General features: G+C 36.1%; 2 protein-coding genes across 4 annotated transcripts; one reads left to right on the forward strand and one right to left on the reverse strand.

Moving 5' to 3' along the window:
* Nucleotides 1-199: 199 nt before the first annotated feature.
* LOC113717235 (tryptophan synthase alpha chain-like) lies at nt 200-5,578 on the reverse strand. The gene is made up of 9 exons (XM_027241952.2): nt 5,194-5,578; nt 4,452-4,598; nt 4,293-4,358; nt 3,616-3,724; nt 2,410-2,486; nt 2,003-2,080; nt 907-984; nt 564-623; nt 200-474 (listed from the first exon to the last, which is right to left on the reverse strand). Exons 1-9 carry the CDS (start codon nt 5,401-5,403, stop codon nt 343-345), a joined length of 957 nt encoding a protein of 318 aa, XP_027097753.1. The 5' UTR covers nt 5,404-5,578; the 3' UTR covers nt 200-342.
* A 5,329-nt stretch (nt 5,579-10,907) lies between these two features.
* On the forward strand, nt 10,908-21,187 carry LOC113717233 (zinc finger protein BRUTUS). 3 transcript variants are annotated; one of them, XM_027241950.2, is made up of 14 exons: nt 10,908-11,396; nt 13,661-13,870; nt 14,833-15,027; nt 15,107-15,435; nt 15,757-15,982; nt 16,170-16,338; nt 16,438-17,664; nt 17,847-18,018; nt 18,095-18,316; nt 18,386-18,523; nt 19,170-19,404; nt 19,512-19,571; nt 20,016-20,087; nt 20,319-21,187. In XM_027241950.2, the coding sequence occupies exons 1-14, from the start codon at nt 11,076-11,078 to the stop codon at nt 20,448-20,450; spliced, it is 3,708 nt and encodes a 1,235-aa protein (XP_027097751.1). In that variant the 5' UTR covers nt 10,908-11,075; the 3' UTR covers nt 20,451-21,187. The 3 variants fall into 3 exon arrangements, 2 of the variants coding, with proteins under 2 accessions (XP_027097751.1, XP_027097752.1); XM_027241951.2 differs by having other exon boundaries at nt 10,910-11,396; nt 20,016-20,095; XR_011823131.1 differs by lacking the exons at nt 20,016-20,087; nt 20,319-21,187 and having other exon boundaries at nt 10,930-11,396; nt 18,386-19,011; nt 19,512-19,553.
* Nucleotides 21,188-21,694: the final 507 nt, after the last annotated feature.

Genomic DNA, 21,694 nt, shown 5'->3' on the forward strand with positions numbered 1-21,694 from the left:
ATTACTTTGCTCAAATTTCAATAAGGGACAATATCTGTTGTAATCTTACTTCTTGTATGAATGTCTATATTTATTATGTTACAATTACTACTGTCACTTAAGAGGATCCCTTAATCCATGTAGCATAGTGATTTGCAATGGCAGGCAATTGAAAGTCTTCGATGGACCCTTTTGTAGTTGTATGTTCGAATGCAGCAACTATCAAAATCTGGTCTATTTAACTGAAAATTTTCTATGATTTGTCTCAATTAAAAACAAATTTTGAAAATCACAATGGCCTTCAATTCTCTAAATTTGATAGGAAAAGCTACAAGACGCGATCTAGCAACAATAGCTTCATCTCTATAGTGCAGCTTTTAGTGACTTGGTGAAGCTTTCTAACTCTTTCAAGCCTTCTTCAGGAGATTTTGCCTCGCCTAGTATTCTTACCATGGCACTGCCAACAATCACCCCGTCTGCTCCCCATCCGGCCACCTGAAATAAATACAAGTTAATGGCCAGCAACAAATGTTCCAGTCCTAGAGATTCATGTTTCTTGGAAAGTTTTGTGTCAGAAGTCCCACCTGTTTGACGTGCTCAGGTTTTGATATTCCAAAACCAACTGCTACTGGCTTATTTGTTGCCTGTAAAAAGAGTTTGCCGGCTTAGTAAAAGGTATAAATAGTTCAGCTAGTGTACTGAATTTACAATAAATCAGAACTCAATTTGGAGGACAAGATTCAATTGCAGAGCTGAAATCACATTCTGGCTTTCAGATTGCATATTTCCTACACCCTTTTGGACCAAGCTGATATAGCTACAAGTTCAAACTTAAATCTGAAATTGTCAGAACCTTCTCATACTCTGGAATCTACTCTTAGACTTGTAGCGCAGCAACACAATACAAATATCAAATTCAAAACGTACCTTTTTAACATCCGTTAGGAGAGATTGCACGTGGTTGCTCACAGATGCGCGAGCTCCAGTAACTCCAACTGAGCTCACCTATAATAGAGAAGAACCAATATCAAATGCTTTCGCTGCAGAAATAGTAAAAAATTGCATTTCAAGCAACACACAGACTCAGGCTGTAACCTTAAATGCTTACGCTGGATCCCTCCTGTCTTTCCAATACTTCACCCAAAGATGTAGGAAAAATGATAATTGTAAGACAACACTTTTACATTTCTTCTTACTTTCCATTTCATGATGATTCCCCCCAACTCCCAAACAGAAGTACGGTACCATTAGGAAATCAATCCCCTCGGTTGAGACAAAGTTGCAGGTACTTATTATCAGAATAAGATATTCAAGAAGATCAAAAAGTTTATTGCTCCACGTGTTAAATTTAACATCTTATGCTAGTCTTCATTCAGCGTATTACAATATGTATATTTATTTCTGAACTAAAGTTAATAGCCACAAAACCTAAAATACTAGTTTGCAAATTCAGCAAATTCTGACCATAGGATACCCTTCCATTATAGCTCCCCAAAAATCATTTGCAAGCTGGATTTAACCTAGGAATTGGCAAACTAGGGAAGGCAATGCTAAGGTCTATATACAGTAGTAGTTCCTCTATGGCATGACTATTTCTCTATATGATATTGTTAAGGAGAATTTTTGGAGGAGGTACATGGGTTTGAGTACCACAGCTATGCTAATGTCAAACTAATATGTGCCCGGTGAAGAATAATTTAAAAGAAGCAGTGACTACTCAGTGAAAGAAACTCAGAGTCAGAGAGAAACCTAATGACATGACTCTTTTCCATTTTGCTTTTATTCCCTTTTTCTTTTTCTTTTTTTTGGGGGTTGGGTGAGGGGTTGGAGGGTGGGGAGAGAGGAATTAAGGAAGGTATTGCAGTATAAAGAAGAATACTATGAAAATCTAATTAGACAGGAGTTTAATTATCAGATGATAAAATCGCCAAGACAACTGAAAGGAGAGAGGTTCTAAAAGATATGCAGTATTTTCCAGGATCTAAAACCTACTAATATTTCAGGAAGATATTAGAGATCTTACAAGGTAGAGAAATCCTTCTGAAGCTTTGGCAATTGCCTTCATTCGAGCTGTCGGAGTTGTGGGTGTTGTCAGCAACACCTTACATAAGAAGAACAAAAACCAGATGAATAGTCAATCATAATAAACTTCACTACATAAAATCAATGAGTCTGCTAATAATTCAGTACATAAACACTTTCATCTGTTCTTCGGAAAACCACTCCATAAAAGAGAAGTCAATGATTCAAAGCTGTGGATTCAACAGTCAAGAAATCCTAAAGAGTTAGAAAGCCAGAATTAAACCGATTCTATCCCAGCATAGAGACTGCAAGTAAACCGTCTCTATACATGATTTACTCAACCATAAGCCACACCGGAAACTATTCCAAAATTCTCAAAAACTAAAACTCTTTGACGTCTAAACCCACCAATTCAAGATTATACTTAGTAGCTTCCTTTCTCAATATCTCAGTCTCCTCCAGAGGTACATCCGGAACCACAAGTCCTGAAAGGAAAGAAAAATAACAAGAAAAGTATGATTATAATGAGGTACAGTTAGCAGAAAAAGTAATTCAAACATTAAGGTAAATCATGCACAAACAACAAAACTGAACAAAAACTGCACATTTGAACAGGCAACAGCACATAGAACAGAGAAACCGTTCTATTTACAACTGAAAAAAGCAACACTTTCAAGCACTACAGCTTTGAAGAAACTATCTTTATTATGGTGCTTATGGATCCTATAATAGCAGGCAGAAGGAAGACCAAGGTTGGTTATCTTTAGCTCACACAGTACACTTCATTGAGCATCCTGTACCGGTAGCAAAACAATCCTTGGTACAAAAGCAAGAAGAAAAGAATCGGGCTTGCTGTTAACTCTTGTGGCAGTCACCAGTGACAATTGCTAAAAGGAAGACTCCAATTGTAAGAATCCAGATCAAAGTCCTAAAGCATTTGACACCATATATGTGAAGAGGCGCTATGCATGAATAAACTTCACTCCAAAAGCAACTAAGATTTCAATCTACACATCACAACAATGATGTGCAGTTACAATATCAGCAACTAAAGCTACCATGTCCAACACTTGTGCCTTTGGCTCCTAGACCGCTGATAAAAAGATTTCTGCCCAAACCTACCTATATAATTTGATACTTCCCTAGCCCTTCTTTCTTCTGCTTAAGAAAGTTGAGGGATCTGATGCGTGATATCTCAGCAATGTGAAAAAGATTTCAGCCTATACCTACTTATATCATTTCCATATTTTCCTAGCCTGACTTTCTTCTACTTAAACAAGATGAGGGATGTGTGATCAGATGATGAAACACTCATGACAACTAGCCAAAGATATTAACAGGAATAGGGTAAGACAAAGACAGGAATAGGATTTCAGAAAAAAGTGACTAAGTGAAAGCAATATATTAAGTTACAAACAGCACAAAATAAAGATCTTAAAGTAGCCGTTACAATGTCAAGTGTACTACAATTGGACTTCATTTCAGCCAATACTCTCATTTCAAGCAAATGACCTCAGACAAGTCATGTTTTGAATTAGATTTAGCCTTTCTATTTCTTATATTATGGATCAAAATATAAAATGCTTTAAGGAAGACACGAAATTTACTCCTCACCATGTATCCCAGCATCTCTGACAGTGATCATGAACTTTTCAACACCACGCTTAAGTATTGGATTATAATATGAGAATAGTGCAATTGGACAAGATAACTGAGGTATAACCTGCAGGGCAATGAAAAAGCAATGTTAGACTAGAGAAAGGACATCTAATCTCACATAAAAAATCCTACATCAAATTTGCCCTGACCCAAGAAAACTGCAAGGCCATGATAATGCAATACTGGAGAATGAGAATTAAAACTAATCTGATTACTCAACTATGCTGACAACTTCCCCTGCTCCAGAAAGCTAATAGAGAATAGGATAAGAGACTATACAGAGAACGGAAAATCAATGAAGAATGAGAAAGAAAAGACAGCATATTTTTAGATACTGCCAAAGACATCCACCAAAATAAAACTAAACATTTATCAATCATGATACACAAAGAAGAATTTCTTCTGATACTAATGACAAGTTTCCAAACATATCCAATTAAAGTTCAATTTTTAGCTTAAACAATTACAATTGACAACAAAGTCATTGGGCATTTCTAATACAGGGCTCGGATAAATCTGACAGCTCTTGGTTGATTTTTAGTTAGAATCCCGAGGTCACAAGGCAGTGCTTCATCAACTTGCAAGCGTACATGGATAGAAATTAGATGTAAGGTGGTGGCAAAAAGACTTACATCCTTCAACATGGAGATAATCTTATCAAAATTTGTCCCTCTGGCTAGTGAACGTGTTGAAGCAGCCTTAGAAAATGTACCAAGAACAGATTTTAATGTTGGTCAAATCACAACAGGCAAAAGATAACACAAATGATCAATGTTTTCCTGATTCTATACCTGTATAACTGGGCCATCAGCCAATGGATCAGAATAAGGTACCCCTAGCTCTATTATGTCAGAACCACATGCATCAAGCACTTTCAATGCCTCAGCAGTAGTAGAAAGGTCAGGATCGCCAGCGGTGATATATGTTATCAAAGCCACCTGCAAAATTTAAGTATGCTCGTTAAAAAAAAATCATGTTAATATTCAAAAGTCCCCCGGCTGTATTCAGCCTCCAATTATCCTCCCACTAGTTCTATTTTCATTTGAAACTTCATGATTTTGAGCGCCTAAGCATTGACATGTACCGGGAAAGAACATATAAAAGCCCCCAAATTTCCTATCAGTCACATCTCTAAGAAGACTGCACACCTAAATTCGAGCTAAATGTAGTAAAGGAAACATTTTAACAAGGTACCAGGAAGAGAGAATAGGACAACTCCAGAGACAGCTCATTCGTTCATTTTGCTTTAGGGGTTTTGAAGGGTTTAACAAATTCAACCCCAGCAATACACAAGAAATAAGAAAACCCACAATAACAAAAATAAAACCACTCCACAATTTGAACCCAACCATCTAAACAAAGAACTCTCATTATTCCAGTTTCAAGATTCAGAGGAAAAAAGTTGATAACCGTTTACTTTTCCCCAACCAAGAATAAAAAGTGCTATATAAAACTAGCAAGATGTCACAATAGAAGCACAAAAATGATCGTTCAATGCAAGGGGGGCAAAGGGGATGGTGTAAAAATGCATACTTTGCCTTGTTTTTTCAGTTTTGAGAATGTTTCAGACAGCCCAACAGCTTGGTCGGTGATGATGGTCGCCATAGGAGGCTTGAATAATCTGCCAACAGTATTCCTTGCTGAAAGGCCGATCCTCCGTGGAAGAAGAAGGGAAGAATGGCCGTTAGATTTCTGTTTCAGCTGGAGAAAACAGCTAGCTTTGAGGGCAGCAGCAGCGGCCATTAGAGAGGTGCCCGCGCTTTCAAATCGTTTGCTTCAGGGGCATGAACCGAATCCGGTGCAGGCCGTCGGTAAAACCACGTGTAAAATGAACTAGGGGTTTTACCGTTTTAGCCATTATCGGTCTCCTGCCCAACCACCCCTATATCATGTATGCGTGTATCTAATCTAAGGCATTAATGGGCAGCGGCTGTCGACATGTTGATTTATAGTACGGGCCATGTGAAATGGTACTAAAACGAAAAAAACGGATCGACAACCACTGCCCATTAATTTGATGGCAAAAACGGAAAAAAGCAAATGAATAAAAAGTTAAAAACACCTTAATCACGTTTAGATTCAAGTCATATGTGAAACCTCATTCAGTCATTTGATATAATAACTATTTATTTTTTATACAACAGCGTTATTTTTTTAGCAAAACAAAATCTAGATGAAATTTAGGCTACTTTTTCTTTAACAAGTATCTCAAAAATATTAACAATATCTCAAATCTATTAACAATACTAGGGGAAAAAACCCGCGCCATGCGCGGGAGTTTAATACCCATAATTAAAGATAGTTAATAATAATTATTTAGTATTTTGTAGTATAATAATTAAAGTATGACAATTTTATTCTGTGCTATTAAACAGAAAAATCATAAATTACATATTGAGTAAAAATGTATAATATGCAATGAAATATAATTATAAAACACGATTAACCACTTTGCGTCTAATCTAATAGAATAAAAGATTTACTTATGTCTGCTCATGCATTTTAGAGATATTAAAATTTGTTATTTAATTTAAATTTGATTTTGATACGAGGGCAATCCACCTCATTATCTTGTCATATGAGTGAGATTTGAACAATTGGCATACTTGAAGAAATCATTGCTAGTGGAATTTCAGTTCTTGCAAGCCAATTTCTTTGATTTATATTGATTCCAATGACATATTATCATGAAACATCCACATTGACCAATCAATCAATTATGATTTATTGTATGATTTAGAACATATAGCAAAGCATCTTCTTCTTGGTAGGGGTTACAATCAGAAAACATCAGTTTTTGACCTAGTTGCAAATATATACAATAACTAACATGCTAATTTAGATGAATAATTACCTCAAAAAGTACTAAAATATTTTAATCCACTCAATTCAAGAAAACAATTAAAAGTAATGAACTACATACTTTAGATTTGCAGCCAAATAGTTTTAAGTAGATAGTTAAACATATTGGCAAATCAAATGAAGTGAAAATTTGCCTAAATAGAATCATCAATAAAGTAGCAAACAATTTGAAAATTACCGTAACTAATAGTTAAAACAACAAAAGAGTTAGATGCAATTTATAAATGAAAAAATTTATGATGATAAACTTATTCTAAACCACAAATAACAAATAACAAATGTGATCTCCTCCCAGTCAAACCTATCTAACATGAGCAATTGAATTAAAACACAAAAAAAAGTATTGCACGTACAACTTGCAAGATTACAGATTTCTTACAACAAAAAAAGTAGACTAGTTAAATAAAACATACCTATTGAAAAAGATGTTACAAAATGGGAAATTGGGAATAACTAATATAGCAACATCTGAATTCAATAGACTACATGATTGTAGTGGAATAAAGTTATAAGTAAATGAAATGAATTTGAATAGACGGGGGTTACTATAGTAACGGCCAAGAAACCAAACTTCTCTACTAATCAGTATTAATTGTGTCTTAACATCTATATATCACAAATTTGCAAATAACTAATAAAAATGGCTTTAAGAAATTAATAGACTTGGATGTTAATCCAATTAAATTATTAAGGATTTTTATGTAATTCCACTAAAATACAACCTGAATTTAATTGTACCCAATGTTTAATCAGATATCGAATACTACCACATGTTAAACTTACTCATAGCTTTAAATGTCTGTGTCAGACATTTAAGTAATTATAAAAAAATCAAATTAATTATAATGATTCATATTCAATACTCCAATCGCACTTCAAATACTCTCATATTTCTAAAATAACCCGACCCTTGCAGTTGAAATCTTTGCCCTTAACTCATTCTTATATAATATAAGGATCTCTTTAAAATACTAACAATATCTAAAAAATATCTCAAAAATAGTATCTCAAATCTAAATGAAATTTATTTGGTAGGAGGGTTGGATTGAGCACTTCAAGGGCGGGAATAAAACTAAAAAGTTACTATTTGAATATTCTCATTTACACTAAAAAAAAATTAGAATAAAAAAGAGCACTGATATCTTGGTATCATGTCTATTACAATAATTCAATAAACGATCAACAAATACTCACAATTGTAAATGCAGAACGGATCAACCTAACGGCCGAACCCAACAAAAACCTAATGGCCAGACCAAGGCGCAGGCTGGCCCGAACTAAGGCAATAGCTACCCTGCAAACCACAGGCTGGCCCATGCAAAGTGTGATATTCCCCAGAGCCAGAGGTCCTTTTGCGGCCGATGCTATTTGAGACCGGCCCATTGTCTGTGATGAGGTTTTTAAAACCATTAGCCGAATTAATGGAAGGGGAGGTAAAACTTAAAAGAGGGGTCTTATCTTGGTAAAAAAAAAAAAAAAATGCAGAAAACTGTGTCATTTTTATTTTTTATACACAAGAGACTAATAGTGTGAAAGAACAAAAATTTGCTGTTTGCTACTGAATTATTTAGGTGAAATATGCAAGTAGAAAACAGATAACACAACGATTAGTTTGTTTAGTTACATACCAAATCAAAAGGTAATTTATATGGGAATTGTCCATTAACTTTTGTTTTGTTGTGTCCATAAACTATTTTAGTGGCTTTCGAGTTATTAAGGACATTGTATTACAATTGTGGCCTGCAAATGTCGACTAAAACATGAACTAGCACAACAAGCATATATACAACTATTTTTTTTTTTTTAAAGTTATTGTTTTCACCTATACTTAAGATCATGGTAGAGAAAAAAAAGGGAACTTTAGAGGGCAATTTAAAAACTAACTTTAGAGGGCAAATTTTTTTTATATATAACATTAAGTGACATGAATTATTTACACCAAAAAAAAAAAGCTCTCCCATTATATGTAATATAGATTATTTATATTTGATAGGGGAAAAAAAATTATAGCTCTCTCTCATGATTCTTATCTTCCAACCCTAGTGCTGAATATACAACGAATAGAAGCCCCTAATTTTGGGACCTAAGAGAACTTGGCTTGTTTTGCCAATGTATAACCTAGCCTCTTTGTTAATCTTGATCCTACCAGGAGAATAGAATTATTATCCTTTAATAAGTCCTCCAACCAAGCCCCAAGTCTGACAAATTCTTCTCAACTTTCAACATCTTCATCCTATTTAACACCATCACCTTGAATGATGCAAGTGTTGAAATCTAGATGCACACTATAAAGCACTACTTCAACTGCCACCCCCAACTCCAACACAACCACTCCAGCCTCAGGAGGAACAAAAATCCAATGGTCACCCTTATTTGTGCATCCAATAACATTTGAATTGCGTCAAATTTGGGGCCCCTATTATCCTTAATTTACCACTAAATCAGCAGCGTATTTTGATTACACGTTATTTTCACCTTATTTACACACACTACTGACTTGTTTGTATTAATAGTATATTTTTTAATCACTTTTTTGTCTCATATACATCACATAAAAAAAATGCTACATAATTTTTTTCACAAAATTATCTCAAATAATTTATTAGCTATTTGAAAAGGGTTCTATTTATTTTTTCTTTCTTTGCTTAGGAATAATAAGGCAGTTGAGCTCCCAACCTCGTCCAATATTTGCATTATCTTACTTCTAAACCACCAGAAGTTCAAGTTGAAGTTTCATTCCAACTTCAAGCATACCATAAAAAAAAATAAAAAAGGGTTTCATTCCATTGAGAACAAAATATTACGCATAGCAAGGAAACTTGTGTAATGAGCTCGATCTTGACTGATTAAATATTTAAGTTATAGAACTTTAATTGAATGAACTCGACTGAGGTTTGATTAGTTTACAATTCTAAACGTACAAGTTGAATATGACTTTTGTCCCTTTTGTTCCTTCCATCTTTTCCTTTCCATATTGCCTTTTTTTTTTGTGTGTGTTTAACTATTTCGTTTAGCACAATGACATGAATATCTCCGCTTGGACTGCAAAATCTGTGGCAGAGTTTTCTAAAGAAATGTTTGTATATAGTGGAAAGACTGCATGTCCGATAAAAGGTTTAAAATACCATTGTGAAAAGGCAAAAACATATCATTAAAAAAGAAAAAGACCCAACTGTTGTGGGCAAAAATTCAATACCTAACTCGGCCTCAATTCCATTAATTGTTGACTCCATCGCGGGCCCATTTATGCATTGCATGGCTGAGTAATCCACCACCGACGCAAAGGTCGCCATCTCTAACCAGTCAAACTTTCTTTTTCTTTCCTCTAATTTTTTGCACCACTAGCCATAAAAGACATTTGGATCGAGTCATAAGTTCCGTCACGAATCATATCACAGATGCAATTTTCTATTTCGCATTGTCCATGCCACAAGGGCACTTGCATGTAAGCTCATATAATCTTTAACTATGTGATTTTTGGATGACTTTGAAGTGTTTGATCCAATTCTTGTTGCTTTTATAGAAAGTTCTCATGGCAATTTTGTGAAAATTAGCTATAATGTGAATAATTTTCAAAGTATTCATTTGTGGGATTTATGATATCAAGAGGTTTAATCTATTACCATAAGCATTTGAAGAGTGTAGAGTATAGCCAATGCATGCGTGCATGGCTATTACATTTTCTTTTTTCCCATTTTTTTTTATTTTTCCTCTTTCAGTTTATAAGAAAAGGTTAGCTGTAGGGATCGAATTATGTGTTTAGATGAAAATTATTTAGAAATTTTCTTTTGAAATAATTATAGACTTTCTACAATATACTGTATTGTTGTATGTGAAATAAAAGATAATTTATACAGTTGTAATTTGGATACAATATAAAATAATTTTTCAAATAATTATCAACTCAAATAAAATATAAAAAATAATCAAAATACTATATTTATATATGATCAAAATATTGTAGAAGTACTAGTAGAATTATAAAAATGACTTAGATATAGTAATAGACACTGGTGTGTGGGCGTGTGCCTCATCCAATTTCATACAAAAAATCAATTTGTAAATATGCTTTCCCACACCATCCTCCAATAAGACTCTTAGGTCACCAATTTCTCCAGTCTCACACAGCTCACGTCACTGCGTCTTCCATCTTTCACCCTTCTTCACCCTTTTGCCATATACCTGACTTCATTCTCGCACGTGCCTCCTCACACCCTCACGTGCCATAAGCAGCCAACAGCGACTTGAGTCTGGACCCCCACCACCAAATCCCTTCTGACGTGGACCATTATAGCCACGTCACCAACCGAAACCAAAGCTCCCGGCCACGTGGCCAACCATTTATTGCCCCCTCTTTATCCTTCCAACAACATCTTCCCTTTTCCATTTCCATTTCTTTTTCCCTTCTTTATCTCCAATCTACTTTTCTCGGATTCTTCTTTTACCAGACAGGGGTACATTTATGAAATCTGAATCTGAAATCACAACTAAAATTTAAACTTTTCGGTGGTAAAATTGAGAATTTTGGGTATAAATAAATAAATATTTCAGAAATGGCGATGCCTTTAACTACGGCGGCGGGGGTCCAAAACGGCGGCGTTGGGGTAATGTCCGGACCGGCAATCGGGCAGCAGATGGAAATGGATCAGAATGGGACAGTGAATAGATTGAAAAGCTCGTCGCCAATTCGGATTTTCTTGTTTTTCCATAAGGCAATTCGGGCCGAGCTGGACGGGCTTCACAGGGCGGCCATGAGCTTTGCTACGAATTCTAATGGCAGCAGTTGCAATTGTAATTCTGATATCAAGCCTTTGCTGCAACGGTATCGTTTTTTCAGGTCAATATATAAACATCACTGCAATGCTGAGGATGAGGTTAGTTGGCGAATTAATTATGTATTTTTAGTTAAATACTGGATTATCAAGCTTAATTTATGTGTGTTTATGTATTTATGCTTGAATTCGGTGTTTTTCGGAGTTATAAATGCTGAAATTTAGATTTGGATTGCTTTTTATTTGACATGATTATTTGGTTCCATAGGATAATTTAAGCTTGTCTTATTGAAATTAATGAGTATTATTTGTTCTTCTGTTTTGGAAGTAGAACATTTGAATGGGCTGAAAAGGTGAAATGACGGATTTAACATAGAACAAAAAAAAGATAATAAAGATGGGATCTTGTGATGTTCACATTGGCGGAAACCAAAGTAAATGGACAAAGATGATTTTTTTCCCTCACCAAAAACATTGTGAAAAAGGTTTTACTAACTAATATCTGTTCAATCTCGATGATTTTGATTATTGTGGTGTCTTTCTACTTGTTTACACGTTCACAAGCGTCTAAATGTATATGTATGGCCATGATGATGAAAAAGATTTTGTTACATCTGACAAATTATAAGTTTTTGGGGCATTTTGGTTTGGCTCAGTAACTTTGTTGTTTCTTTATAATTATTGTGATATAATTTTTGTTTTCACCACCCTAATTAGTGTTTGCAGGGAACATAATATTTGGATTACATAGATAGTTGTCTTGGTAGATGTTTTCAAGTTTACTAGACTAGTCTGAAGGTTTATTTCATGTTGTTGTTATATGAAGAAAAAACTAGTTTTGATGGTGTAAGCTACAGTATCTTGGTTGGATTTTGAATTTTCTATTTGAGCATTAACTTGGAACCTCTGCATGATCGGTCATTTTAGTTCCTTTTTAAATGCGGGAACATGTGGGTGTTAAAAGCTGAAACAAAAGATAGTCACTATCCATCATGCCTTATTGATAGTGGAAGCATTTAATGGAAGGAATAAGCTCTTAAAGAGAATGTTTCAGGCACTGAGGAATTTGTCTATTCCATGAAGTCATTCTATTCAGAAATTCCTAAAAGCCATTATAATGTCTTAATCAGTAAAACCTTAATGCTTAAAAGCCTCAGTCATATGGTTTTTATCCTCAACTAAGACAATATCCTTAAAACTCTTTGAGTGCTAATATTGTATCTTATTTGTATGCTCATCGATATTGGCAGCACCATAGTTTTCGGATTGCGTTTCCTCTATCAAGAAGACTTCTATCACTTGCATTAGTGGTTGCCTTCTCAGCTGCTGGTTTTCTATGCCAAATCGAAAGTTTTGCTTGTGACGTAGCTTGTGTCTAACCTTGGATACCCCCTGCAATTGCAGCTATTTGGTCACTTCTGAACTGTTTCTAATAACAATACCCACTTCAGTGGCTCTTTAGTTGACCAAAATATTCAGTATTAGGACATACAGAGCTTCATCCCTGGACCAAATGTTGGCTGAAACTTTACTGCAAGAGCAGCGACATACAGAGAACAATTTGGAAGTTAAGGCAGTCATCATCTTATGTTTTGACATAGTAAAACATTTGATCTTTGTGTGATTGAATCTAAAACTACTGTGAACCTATAAATTTGATGGGCTCATTTCATGCCTGCACCAAATGTTGACTGGTTGAACTTTACTATAAGCTGAGAGATATGCAGAAAACAAGTTAATCTTTTGGAAGTTTAGACATTCATCTTCTGTTTTGACGTAGTAAAACATTTGAGTTATGTGAAATTATATCTAAAACTACTGTCAATCTAATCATTTGATGGAATCATTTCTATGCTTCTCACTAGAAGACTCTTGGAATTAGTAGTCTGCTACTGCCACCATGTTTCTGGAAACTGGAGAGTTCATTTGTCACCAGATGAGGATAAGTTTCGTAGCTTCTAATTTCCTGTGCAAGAATATCTCATCCTTTCTTCATATATTTGGCTGAATGGAATTCTATGTTGTCTTGAAATCCTCAATGCCCCATGAGTGCCTTTTTTAAGTTGGAAGTGGGAGATGTTTTTGAGCAAGTTGGTTGCATTGTGATTCAACTTGGTTTCAACACATAGATATAATATAATGCTGCCGCAAGGGGTATTATCTTAATTACGGCTCATTATAATTTCTCTTCACGTGCTTGATGAAATTTCTCTCTTATATATGGATCTATTATGCCAGTTCTCTCCTCATCTAGCTGATTACATTGTTCATGTTTTCAGTTATGACCTTTTGAGCAATAGGTTAATTTATTGAATCCTAAGTGAGGTTTGCAACTTCTTGTCATGTTGTATTTTTGGATATATCAGGTAATCTTTCCTGCGCTTGATATCCGTGTAAAAAATGTGGCACGAACTTATTCTCTTGAGCATGAAGGAGAAAGTGTGCTTTTTGATCAGCTGTTTGCACTACTGGATTCTGATAAGCAAAATAATGAAAGCTACAAAAGAGAGTTGGCCTCTTGCACAGGGGCCCTTCGAACCTCAATCAGCCAGCACATGTCCAAGGAAGAGGAACAGGTATCTTTTTTATGCAGTAAATGAAAAAAAAAAAAACTTCTGCATCTGTTATTGGATAGGTGTACAACAGTATGACATTTGGCTCCAAGAGAATTAAATCTTTGTTTTAGCTACAATGATTTCAAAGACTTATAATTTTTGTCATGTAACAAAAATTGCTTAGTATTGGGTTGTATAGGAGTTTTGCCAAGGATAAGCAGGTTTCACAGTATTCGGACCAAGTTTTGGCTTAGATGGGATGGTATCATGTGCCAGCAGCCACAAACATCGTGCTAGCTTTGGTATCTTTTGATGGAACAAAGAATCCATTTAAAGACTTGATGTAGTTAGAGAGCAAAGAAAAACATGCATGAGATGTTTTGTGGCACCTGTGGTGACATAGTTCTTTTGGATTCTTCTTTCTATCAGACTCTGTAGCTCCATGGCTGTTTCCCGATAAACATTTATGCATTTGGAAGAAAAGAAGGTTTTGACTTTCTTGTAAATATGCTCCATTTCTTGGAATGTTGGTACAAAAGAGATATATGCTGTTAGCTGATATTTGTAGAACTCTTTGTGCAAATTATATTCAGGAGTCTTGTACTGGTTCTCTTCTGACATAACGTTATTTCATACTTGTTCTTTTCTCATGTGTTTGTCTTCGTACGTTTACCATGTGACAGATCACCTTCTCCCTAGTATTACTTGATCAATATTGCTTCTAAAATCAAGATGTATACTCCATACAACATATATTTACATTTCTCTAATGGAAATGCAATGTTAGCATGTTGGGTCAAGGCTGCATAGTCTTGCCTTTCCAAGACCATGGAATGATGAGAGCCTTTTGTATGATTATTTTGTCTTCATGTGAAGTAAGCAACACTTGTCTTGTGTTCATGCTACTTAATTGTCCGGTGTCTTAGGTTTATGTGATTGGGAAATATTGTCCAATTAATTGAGATCTCCCTTTGTTTGCTCAGGTCTTTCCATTGCTCATTGAGAAATTCTCGTTTGAGGAGCAGGCTTCATTGGCATGGCAATTTTTATGCAGCATTCCTGTTAATATGATGGCAGAATTCCTTCCATGGCTTTCTTCCTCCATTTCATCTGATGAGCGTCAAGACATGCGTAAATGCTTGTACAGAATAATCCCTGAGGAAAAACTTCTTCAACAGGTGAGTGGATTTTCTTAGAGACAGAGAAAAATCTTTCATCATATTGTATCATTGCTGACTTAAAATCCTTTTGATGAAGGTAATATTCACCTGGATGGATGGCATGAAGATTAACAAGAAGCGTAGAAGTTGTGAGGATGATATAGCTAGCAACTTAATTAGACCAAGTGAGAATAGGCCTTGCCCTTGTAAATCTTCTACTGCAGAAAAACGAAAATTTTTCCCATCAACCTCCAGTGGTCTAAGTCACCCTATAGATGAGATATTGCACTGGCATAAGGCTATTCTAAAGGAAATAAATGACATTGCTGAAGCAGCTAGAATGATCAAATCTTCTGGAGATTTTTCTGATTTGTCTGCCTTTAGAGAGAGGCTACAATTTATTGCTGAAGTTTGCATCTTCCACAGGTAAATTAATGTTTGCTTCTCACCTCTGTGATTCTATCTTGAAAATAATTAGTATTGTATAACCATATTATTGCTATTTTTCACTTGATTTGCAGCTTCTGGTGTTAGATTTACTCCAAGGGAGTAATTTTGGGAATTGCTATATGAGCATATAGTTTTCATAATTTTAAGAACTATGATCTAATGTTAGTTATTGTAGAAACACTTCATTTCAGATAATGGAGATGTCTGAGAATATTTAATTTATCCTTCCATCTTCTAAATGATAATGTGAAAATAAAATTTGTGATTGACAAGCTTCCGTTCAACCTTTGACTGCAGCATTGCTGAGGACAAAGTTATATTCCCTGCTGTAGATGCAGGATTATCTTTTGCTCAAGAGCACGCCGAAGAAGAAAGTCAATTTGAAAAGTTCAGATGTTTAATGGAAAGTATTGAACGTGCAGGAGCAAACTCCTCTTCTGCTGAATTTTGTTCAAAATTATGTTCACATGCTGATCATATAATGGATACCTTAAAGAAGCACTTCCAGAATGAGGAAATTCAGGTGAGCTCTGGCCTAAGATTCAAAAATTTTCTCTTAGTTCTTGTTGACCTAAGGCCTGGGGCTGAAAGGCTGTTAACTTCTTTGTCTCCTATATGGACGTCAGATTTGCATTTTCCTCCTGAAGTTGAAAGTATGTTAGCCTATTAAGACTTTTTTGAGGTTTAAATTAAATGTATTGCCATCCCAGGTTCTTCCACTTGCAAGAAGGCATTTCAGCTATGAACTGCAGCGGAAGCTTCAGTATCAGAGCTTGTGTGTGATGCCTCTGAGGCTGATTGAATGCGTATTGCCATGGTTGGTAGGATCACTAGATGAAGAGGTAGCGAGAAATTTTCTAAAGAACATGCATATGGCAGGTCCTCTATAAATTTCCTACTCCTTGAGATCTGTCTTTTCCTTGTGGAATGTATGCTCAAACATAATTGTTGACTGTTTCTGACTTGTTTATCTGACAGCTCCAGCATCAGACTCTGTATTAGTTACACTTTTCTCTGGTTGGGCATGCAAAGGTCGTCCAAGGAGCATTTGTTTGTCCTCAGGTGGAAATGGTTGTTGCGCTTCAAAAATGCTGACAGAATCACGAGAGAGCTTTGACGGATATTCTTGTGCCTGTTCCTATTCAAGCAAGACAGGCCAAAGTATTTTGATTGGTGAGGCAGTTGATGATGAAATTCCAGTAGAGTCTGGAGACTCCGTAATACTGGAAGAAAGTACAAGTCTTGTTCCTGTGAGATCTATAGAGCTCCAGAAAGCAAATGTTAGTAATCAATCCTGTTGTGTTCCTGGGTTAGGAGTGAACAACAATAATCTGGGAACAAGTTCTCTTGCTGCAGGAAAATCTTTGCGATCCTTATCTTTTGGTCCTAGTGCTCCTTCACTTAATTCCTGTCTCTTCAACTGGGAAACAGACATCAGCTCAAATGATTGTGGTTCTGCAACTAGACCCATAGATAACATATTTAAGTTTCACAAGGCCATTCGGAAGGATTTAGAGTTTCTGGACATTGAATCTGGGAAACTTGGTGATTGTGATGAGATTTTCATTAGGCAGTTTAGTGGCAGATTTCGTCTTTTGTGGGGCTTATATCGAGCTCACAGTAATGCTGAGGACGACATTGTCTTCCCGGCTTTAGAATCGAAAGAAACTCTACACAATGTTAGTCACTCCTATACGTTGGACCATAAGCAGGAAGAAAAGCTATTTGAAGACATTTCATCTGCTCTCTCTGAGCTTTCTCAACTTTGTGAAAGTTTGAAGAGCAAAAGTATGACAGGAGATCAAAGTTCAGGAGATGATGACTCTTGCAGTACAACTAATAGCCTGAGAAAATATAGTGAACTGGCTACAAAAGTACAGGGCATGTGTAAGTCCATCAGAGTAACATTGGATCATCATGTCATGCGTGAAGAACTTGAGCTGTGGCCATTATTTGAGATGCATTTTTCAGTTGAGGAGCAAGACAAACTTGTTGGTCGCATAATTGGTACCACAGGAGCAGAGGTGCTTCAATCCATGTTACCATGGGTAACATCTGCTCTTACTCAGGAAGAGCAAAATACCATGATGGATACTTGGAAGCAAGCAACCAAGAACACGATGTTCAGTGAGTGGCTAAATGAATGGTGGGAAGGTTCAGCTGCATCATCAGAGGCATCAACATCAGACAATAGTATTTCACAAGGTCTTTTTAATCTTTAGTTCACACCAGAAAATCTTTTAATTTTGCGACTAAACTCTTTGTTGTGTCATCTAAGAAGACTGTAGTAACTATAGTACTGTTGCTTATCTTGTATGTTAATGATACTTCCGCAAAATTCATATCATAAAGGTCAGATTTCTTGAACTTGAGTTTGCACTTCGTAGGCTATGATATGCATGAGTCACTGGACCAGAGTGATTATACTTTTAAGCCTGGTTGGAAAGATATTTTCCGAATGAATCAGAATGAGCTTGAGTCGGAGATAAGAAAGGTCTCTCAGGATTCTTCTCTTGACCCAAGAAGAAAAGCCTACCTCATTCAAAATCTTATGACCAGGTTTCTCCTAACTATAGCTATTGGCAATTAGTATGGTTTTGTCTGTTCTACTTCAACTTATACGTATTTTATGTAGTCGCTGGATTGCTGCCCAGCAGAAGCTACCTCAGGCAAGGACAGATGAAACTGCTGAGGATGCAGATGTAATTGGATGTTCTCCATCATACCAGGACCCTGAGAAACAAGTGTTTGGGTGTGAGCATTACAAAAGAAATTGCAAGCTCCGAGCTGCTTGCTGTGGAAAATTGTTTACATGCAGGTTCTGCCATGACAATGTCAGTGACCATTCTATGGAAAGGTAACTGCTTTAACCTCCTAGTCCTTTTTTGAGTTTTATATTAAGTTTAATTTTGTGTTCTCTTTGCAGGAAAGCAACATCTGAAATGATGTGTATGAAATGCTTGAAAATTCAGCCTGTTGGGCCTGTTTGCACGACACCATCTTGCGACGGATTTTCGATGGCAAAATATTATTGTAGTAGCTGCAAATTTTTTGATGACGAAAGGTAAAAAGTTCCATAGATCTTTCGCACTTCCCACTTTTTTACTTGTATACATGGATGCAAAATGTTTAATATAATGTTTCAGGGATGCGACATAGATATATATATATATATATGTCTGTGTGTACATCCAGTTATACATGGTATATACATGTGTTTGCCTACCTGCTAATTCAACCACGGAAGTTAAGTAGATAGATGCTGCTCAGTTGAGTTGTTATTCAATCTTATATGTATAAACTAAAGCTGTCTGTGAATAGTATTTGAGGTTCTTCATCAATATAGTGTGAAGTTAAACTGTTTCCATTTTTTGTCTTCATCTTGTTCCCTTTATTTCCTTTTCTATGCTTTTATCACCCATATGCACTGGGTCTGTTTTTTTAAAGCAAATAGGAGGGCATTGATCCTTTAACAGTGTGATGAAGCACAACTATAGGAAGCTACACATAAAGCTTTCTGCAATGAAATGGTGTGGTTTCCGGTATAAATTGGTGGGGTCCCATTGTCTTATATTGAACTTTTATGATTTTAGTCCAGAATAATGGCCAGATGGGGGCTATAACAGATGGCAACTTAAGATGCATCTGGTATCGATCTTATACTATATCTTGCTTGCTGATATATTTTTTTTCCCTTTTTGTAACTTCAGGACAGTATATCATTGTCCTTTTTGCAATTTATGCCGCCTCGGAAATGGACTTGGTATCGACTTCTTTCATTGTATGACCTGCAATTGTTGCTTGGGAATGAAATTAGTAGACCACAAATGCAGGGAGAAAGGTCTGGAAACCAATTGCCCCATATGCTGTGATTTTTTGTTCACATCAAGTGCAACTGTCAGAGCTCTCCCTTGTGGCCATTTCATGCACTCAGCTTGCTTTCAGGTCTATATTTGTTATCTGCCGCTTCAGACTTGATTGGACAAAAATTGATGAGAAGTTTCTATTTCAGAGTATGTTGCTTTTAATATCAATTTCTGTTATTTCTTCAGGCATACGCTCGAACACACTATGTCTGCCCTATCTGTAGCAAATCTATGGGAGACATGTCGGTAAGAGAACTCTTTCCTTATTCAGACTCGCATTATTCTTTCATGACTATTTGATGGCAATCCTTTATGACTTTCCTGGTTACGAGAGAGAATGATTTGCTTGTTACCATATTCTTGAAAATCAAGTGAAAATGCACTTTCACCTAAGCCTAGCAGTATCAAGTATGTGCAGGCATCTTGTTCTGGATAAAATCTTTGTTTTTGGCCCTTTCCAGCCAAATGCTCTCAAGAAGTTTTATTCATTAAGAGCAATACTAACCATTTGTTGTTTGGCTAAGTGCTCCATCGTGTGTTGGTAGTCTTGAGTGTTTTGAAGGTAGGTATTCTCTGGAGTGTTGAGGGAGAATCTATTGCTAAATACTAACGTTGTCAAGCAACGAGTCAGAGGGCACTTTGATTTGCGATCTACATACATTTTTAATTTGGATTTTCTTTTCCATGTAGGTGTATTTTGGGATGCTTGACGCTTTAATGGCTTCTGAAGTGCTCCCTGAAGAATATAGAAACCGCTGTCAAGTATAGCAGTTATACTTCATTTTTCTGCAGTCTTTCCTCTGCTTTGCTTGTGAAGATTTGACGCATAAAGATACTTCATGAATCAAATTAGTAACAAAAATAAGAGGACTCTTTCCTTCCGGGAAAAAGTGGAAAACATCATCAATAACATCCACACAGTAACCTTTAAAAGATGGAAAAAAAGAAATCCATAAAGTAAAGGATTTTTTTTTTCTTGTTTTTTTGGTCCAGGATATCCTGTGTCATGATTGCGACAAGAAGGGATCAGCACCATTTCATTGGCTGTATCACAAGTGCAGCTTCTGTGGCTCCTACAATACCAGGGTAATCAAGGTTGACTCAAATCCCAACTGCTCGAAATAATTAACCTTGGAGCAAGTCATCTGGATGATTGTAGGTCTGCACGTACCTGAGCGTTGCCACAACTATCTCTAGATGCAAATTCACAATGGATCCGGTACTCCAGAAAAGTTTTTAAGTATCACTACAAACTCTTCATATACGGAGTACTGATCCATCAAGTCAATACTTGAGCCATATGCTCGTGCTGTCTTTGTGCCTCTGATTTAGTTGCTCATGCTGTAAGCTTTGGAGTTGCAAGACAGGTGATTTCTTGAAGTTTGCAGTGGACTCTAAAGGACTGCTGATATTGGCCGTCGCACTGATAGTAGCTGCTAGGATGGAAAGAAACGGGGCGATCTTGGACTAGTGCAAGCAATCAAGCTACTAAAAGAACCAGATAGGGTTCAGTTCCAATGGATAGTTGTGGAAACCTATTTACGTTGGTCGAGATATACATCACCCAGGGGCTTTGTGTAGGAAAAATTTTGTGGCGTCTGTTATCGGGCTTTGTCAATTTCCACGAGGACAATTCCCATTGAATTTGGAAAATAGTGACGAAATTATGCTTTACTGTATTGGTAGAATCCAAACATAGGGGGCAATGAAGCAAGCATGCAATTTTGTGTAACATAAGCTACTGTGACATTGAGAATTTTGGTAAGATTAGAGTACCGGCCTAATTAGCTCGATATAAATGTACCGGGCATGAATAATCAATGCCAAGAAGTACTAACATCTGATAAAGTATCTTTGTTATAGATGTTTACTTTGGTGCTGGTTCAGTGGTCAAGAGGACCCTGCGAAAAAAGGAGTTGGGGAGTGACCAACAGAATACTCAAAATGAGCGGGAATTTGGAGTACCAAATTCACAAAATCACTAGTTCTGCTGCTGCACTTTTGAGTTTTGAACAGAGTGCCAAATATGTTATAGGACCACGGAAAATGATTCCGAAGGAGACAAGGAGTAATGGAGCTGCTAGCTCCCAAGACTGATGCAACTTCCTAATGGAAGGGGAACGCACTCACAAATAAATTAAATAAGTGCAACAATTTTTTTGATTTTGTTGTTTACTAAGATGACATGAATGTGCTTTGACTATTTTCATCAATTCTAAGTGTTGAAACAAAACAATGCTCTGTTGTTGAATTCCTTGGATCAGCCTTTCTAGTTTTTAAGATTAGTTAAAGTTGAATTACATCTATGGATTAATTCCATTTTGCATCCTTTAACTATATCTTGATTTTCAATTTGATCTCAACTCCAA

Source organism: Coffea arabica, chromosome 11c (genome assembly GCF_036785885.1).
Source record: "Coffea arabica cultivar ET-39 chromosome 11c, Coffea Arabica ET-39 HiFi, whole genome shotgun sequence".
Lineage (NCBI taxonomy): Eukaryota > Viridiplantae > Streptophyta > Magnoliopsida > Gentianales > Rubiaceae > Coffea > Coffea arabica.

Excerpts from the sequence above, each read along its gene's own strand:
- LOC113717233 (XM_027241950.2), top strand. The coding sequence starts at position 11,076 with ATGGCGATGCCTTTAACTACGGCGGCGGGGGTCCAAAACGGCGGCGTT. Across the intron at positions 13,871-14,832 it reads TGTCCAAGGAAGAGGAACAG|GTCTTTCCATTGCTCATTGA; the intron begins GTATCTTTTTTA and ends TTGTTTGCTCAG. Across the intron at positions 20,088-20,318 it reads AATATAGAAACCGCTGTCAA|GATATCCTGTGTCATGATTG; the intron begins GTATAGCAGTTA and ends TTTTTGGTCCAG.
- LOC113717235 (XM_027241952.2), bottom strand. The coding sequence starts at position 5,403 with ATGGCCGCTGCTGCTGCCCTCAAAGCTAGCTGTTTTCTCCAGCTGAAA. Across the intron at positions 4,599-5,193 it reads AACTGAAAAAACAAGGCAAA|GTGGCTTTGATAACATATAT; the intron begins GTATGCATTTTT and ends TAAATTTTGCAG. Across the intron at positions 2,081-2,409 it reads CTAAGTATAATCTTGAATTG|GTGTTGCTGACAACACCCAC; the intron begins GTGGGTTTAGAC and ends TTCTTATGTAAG.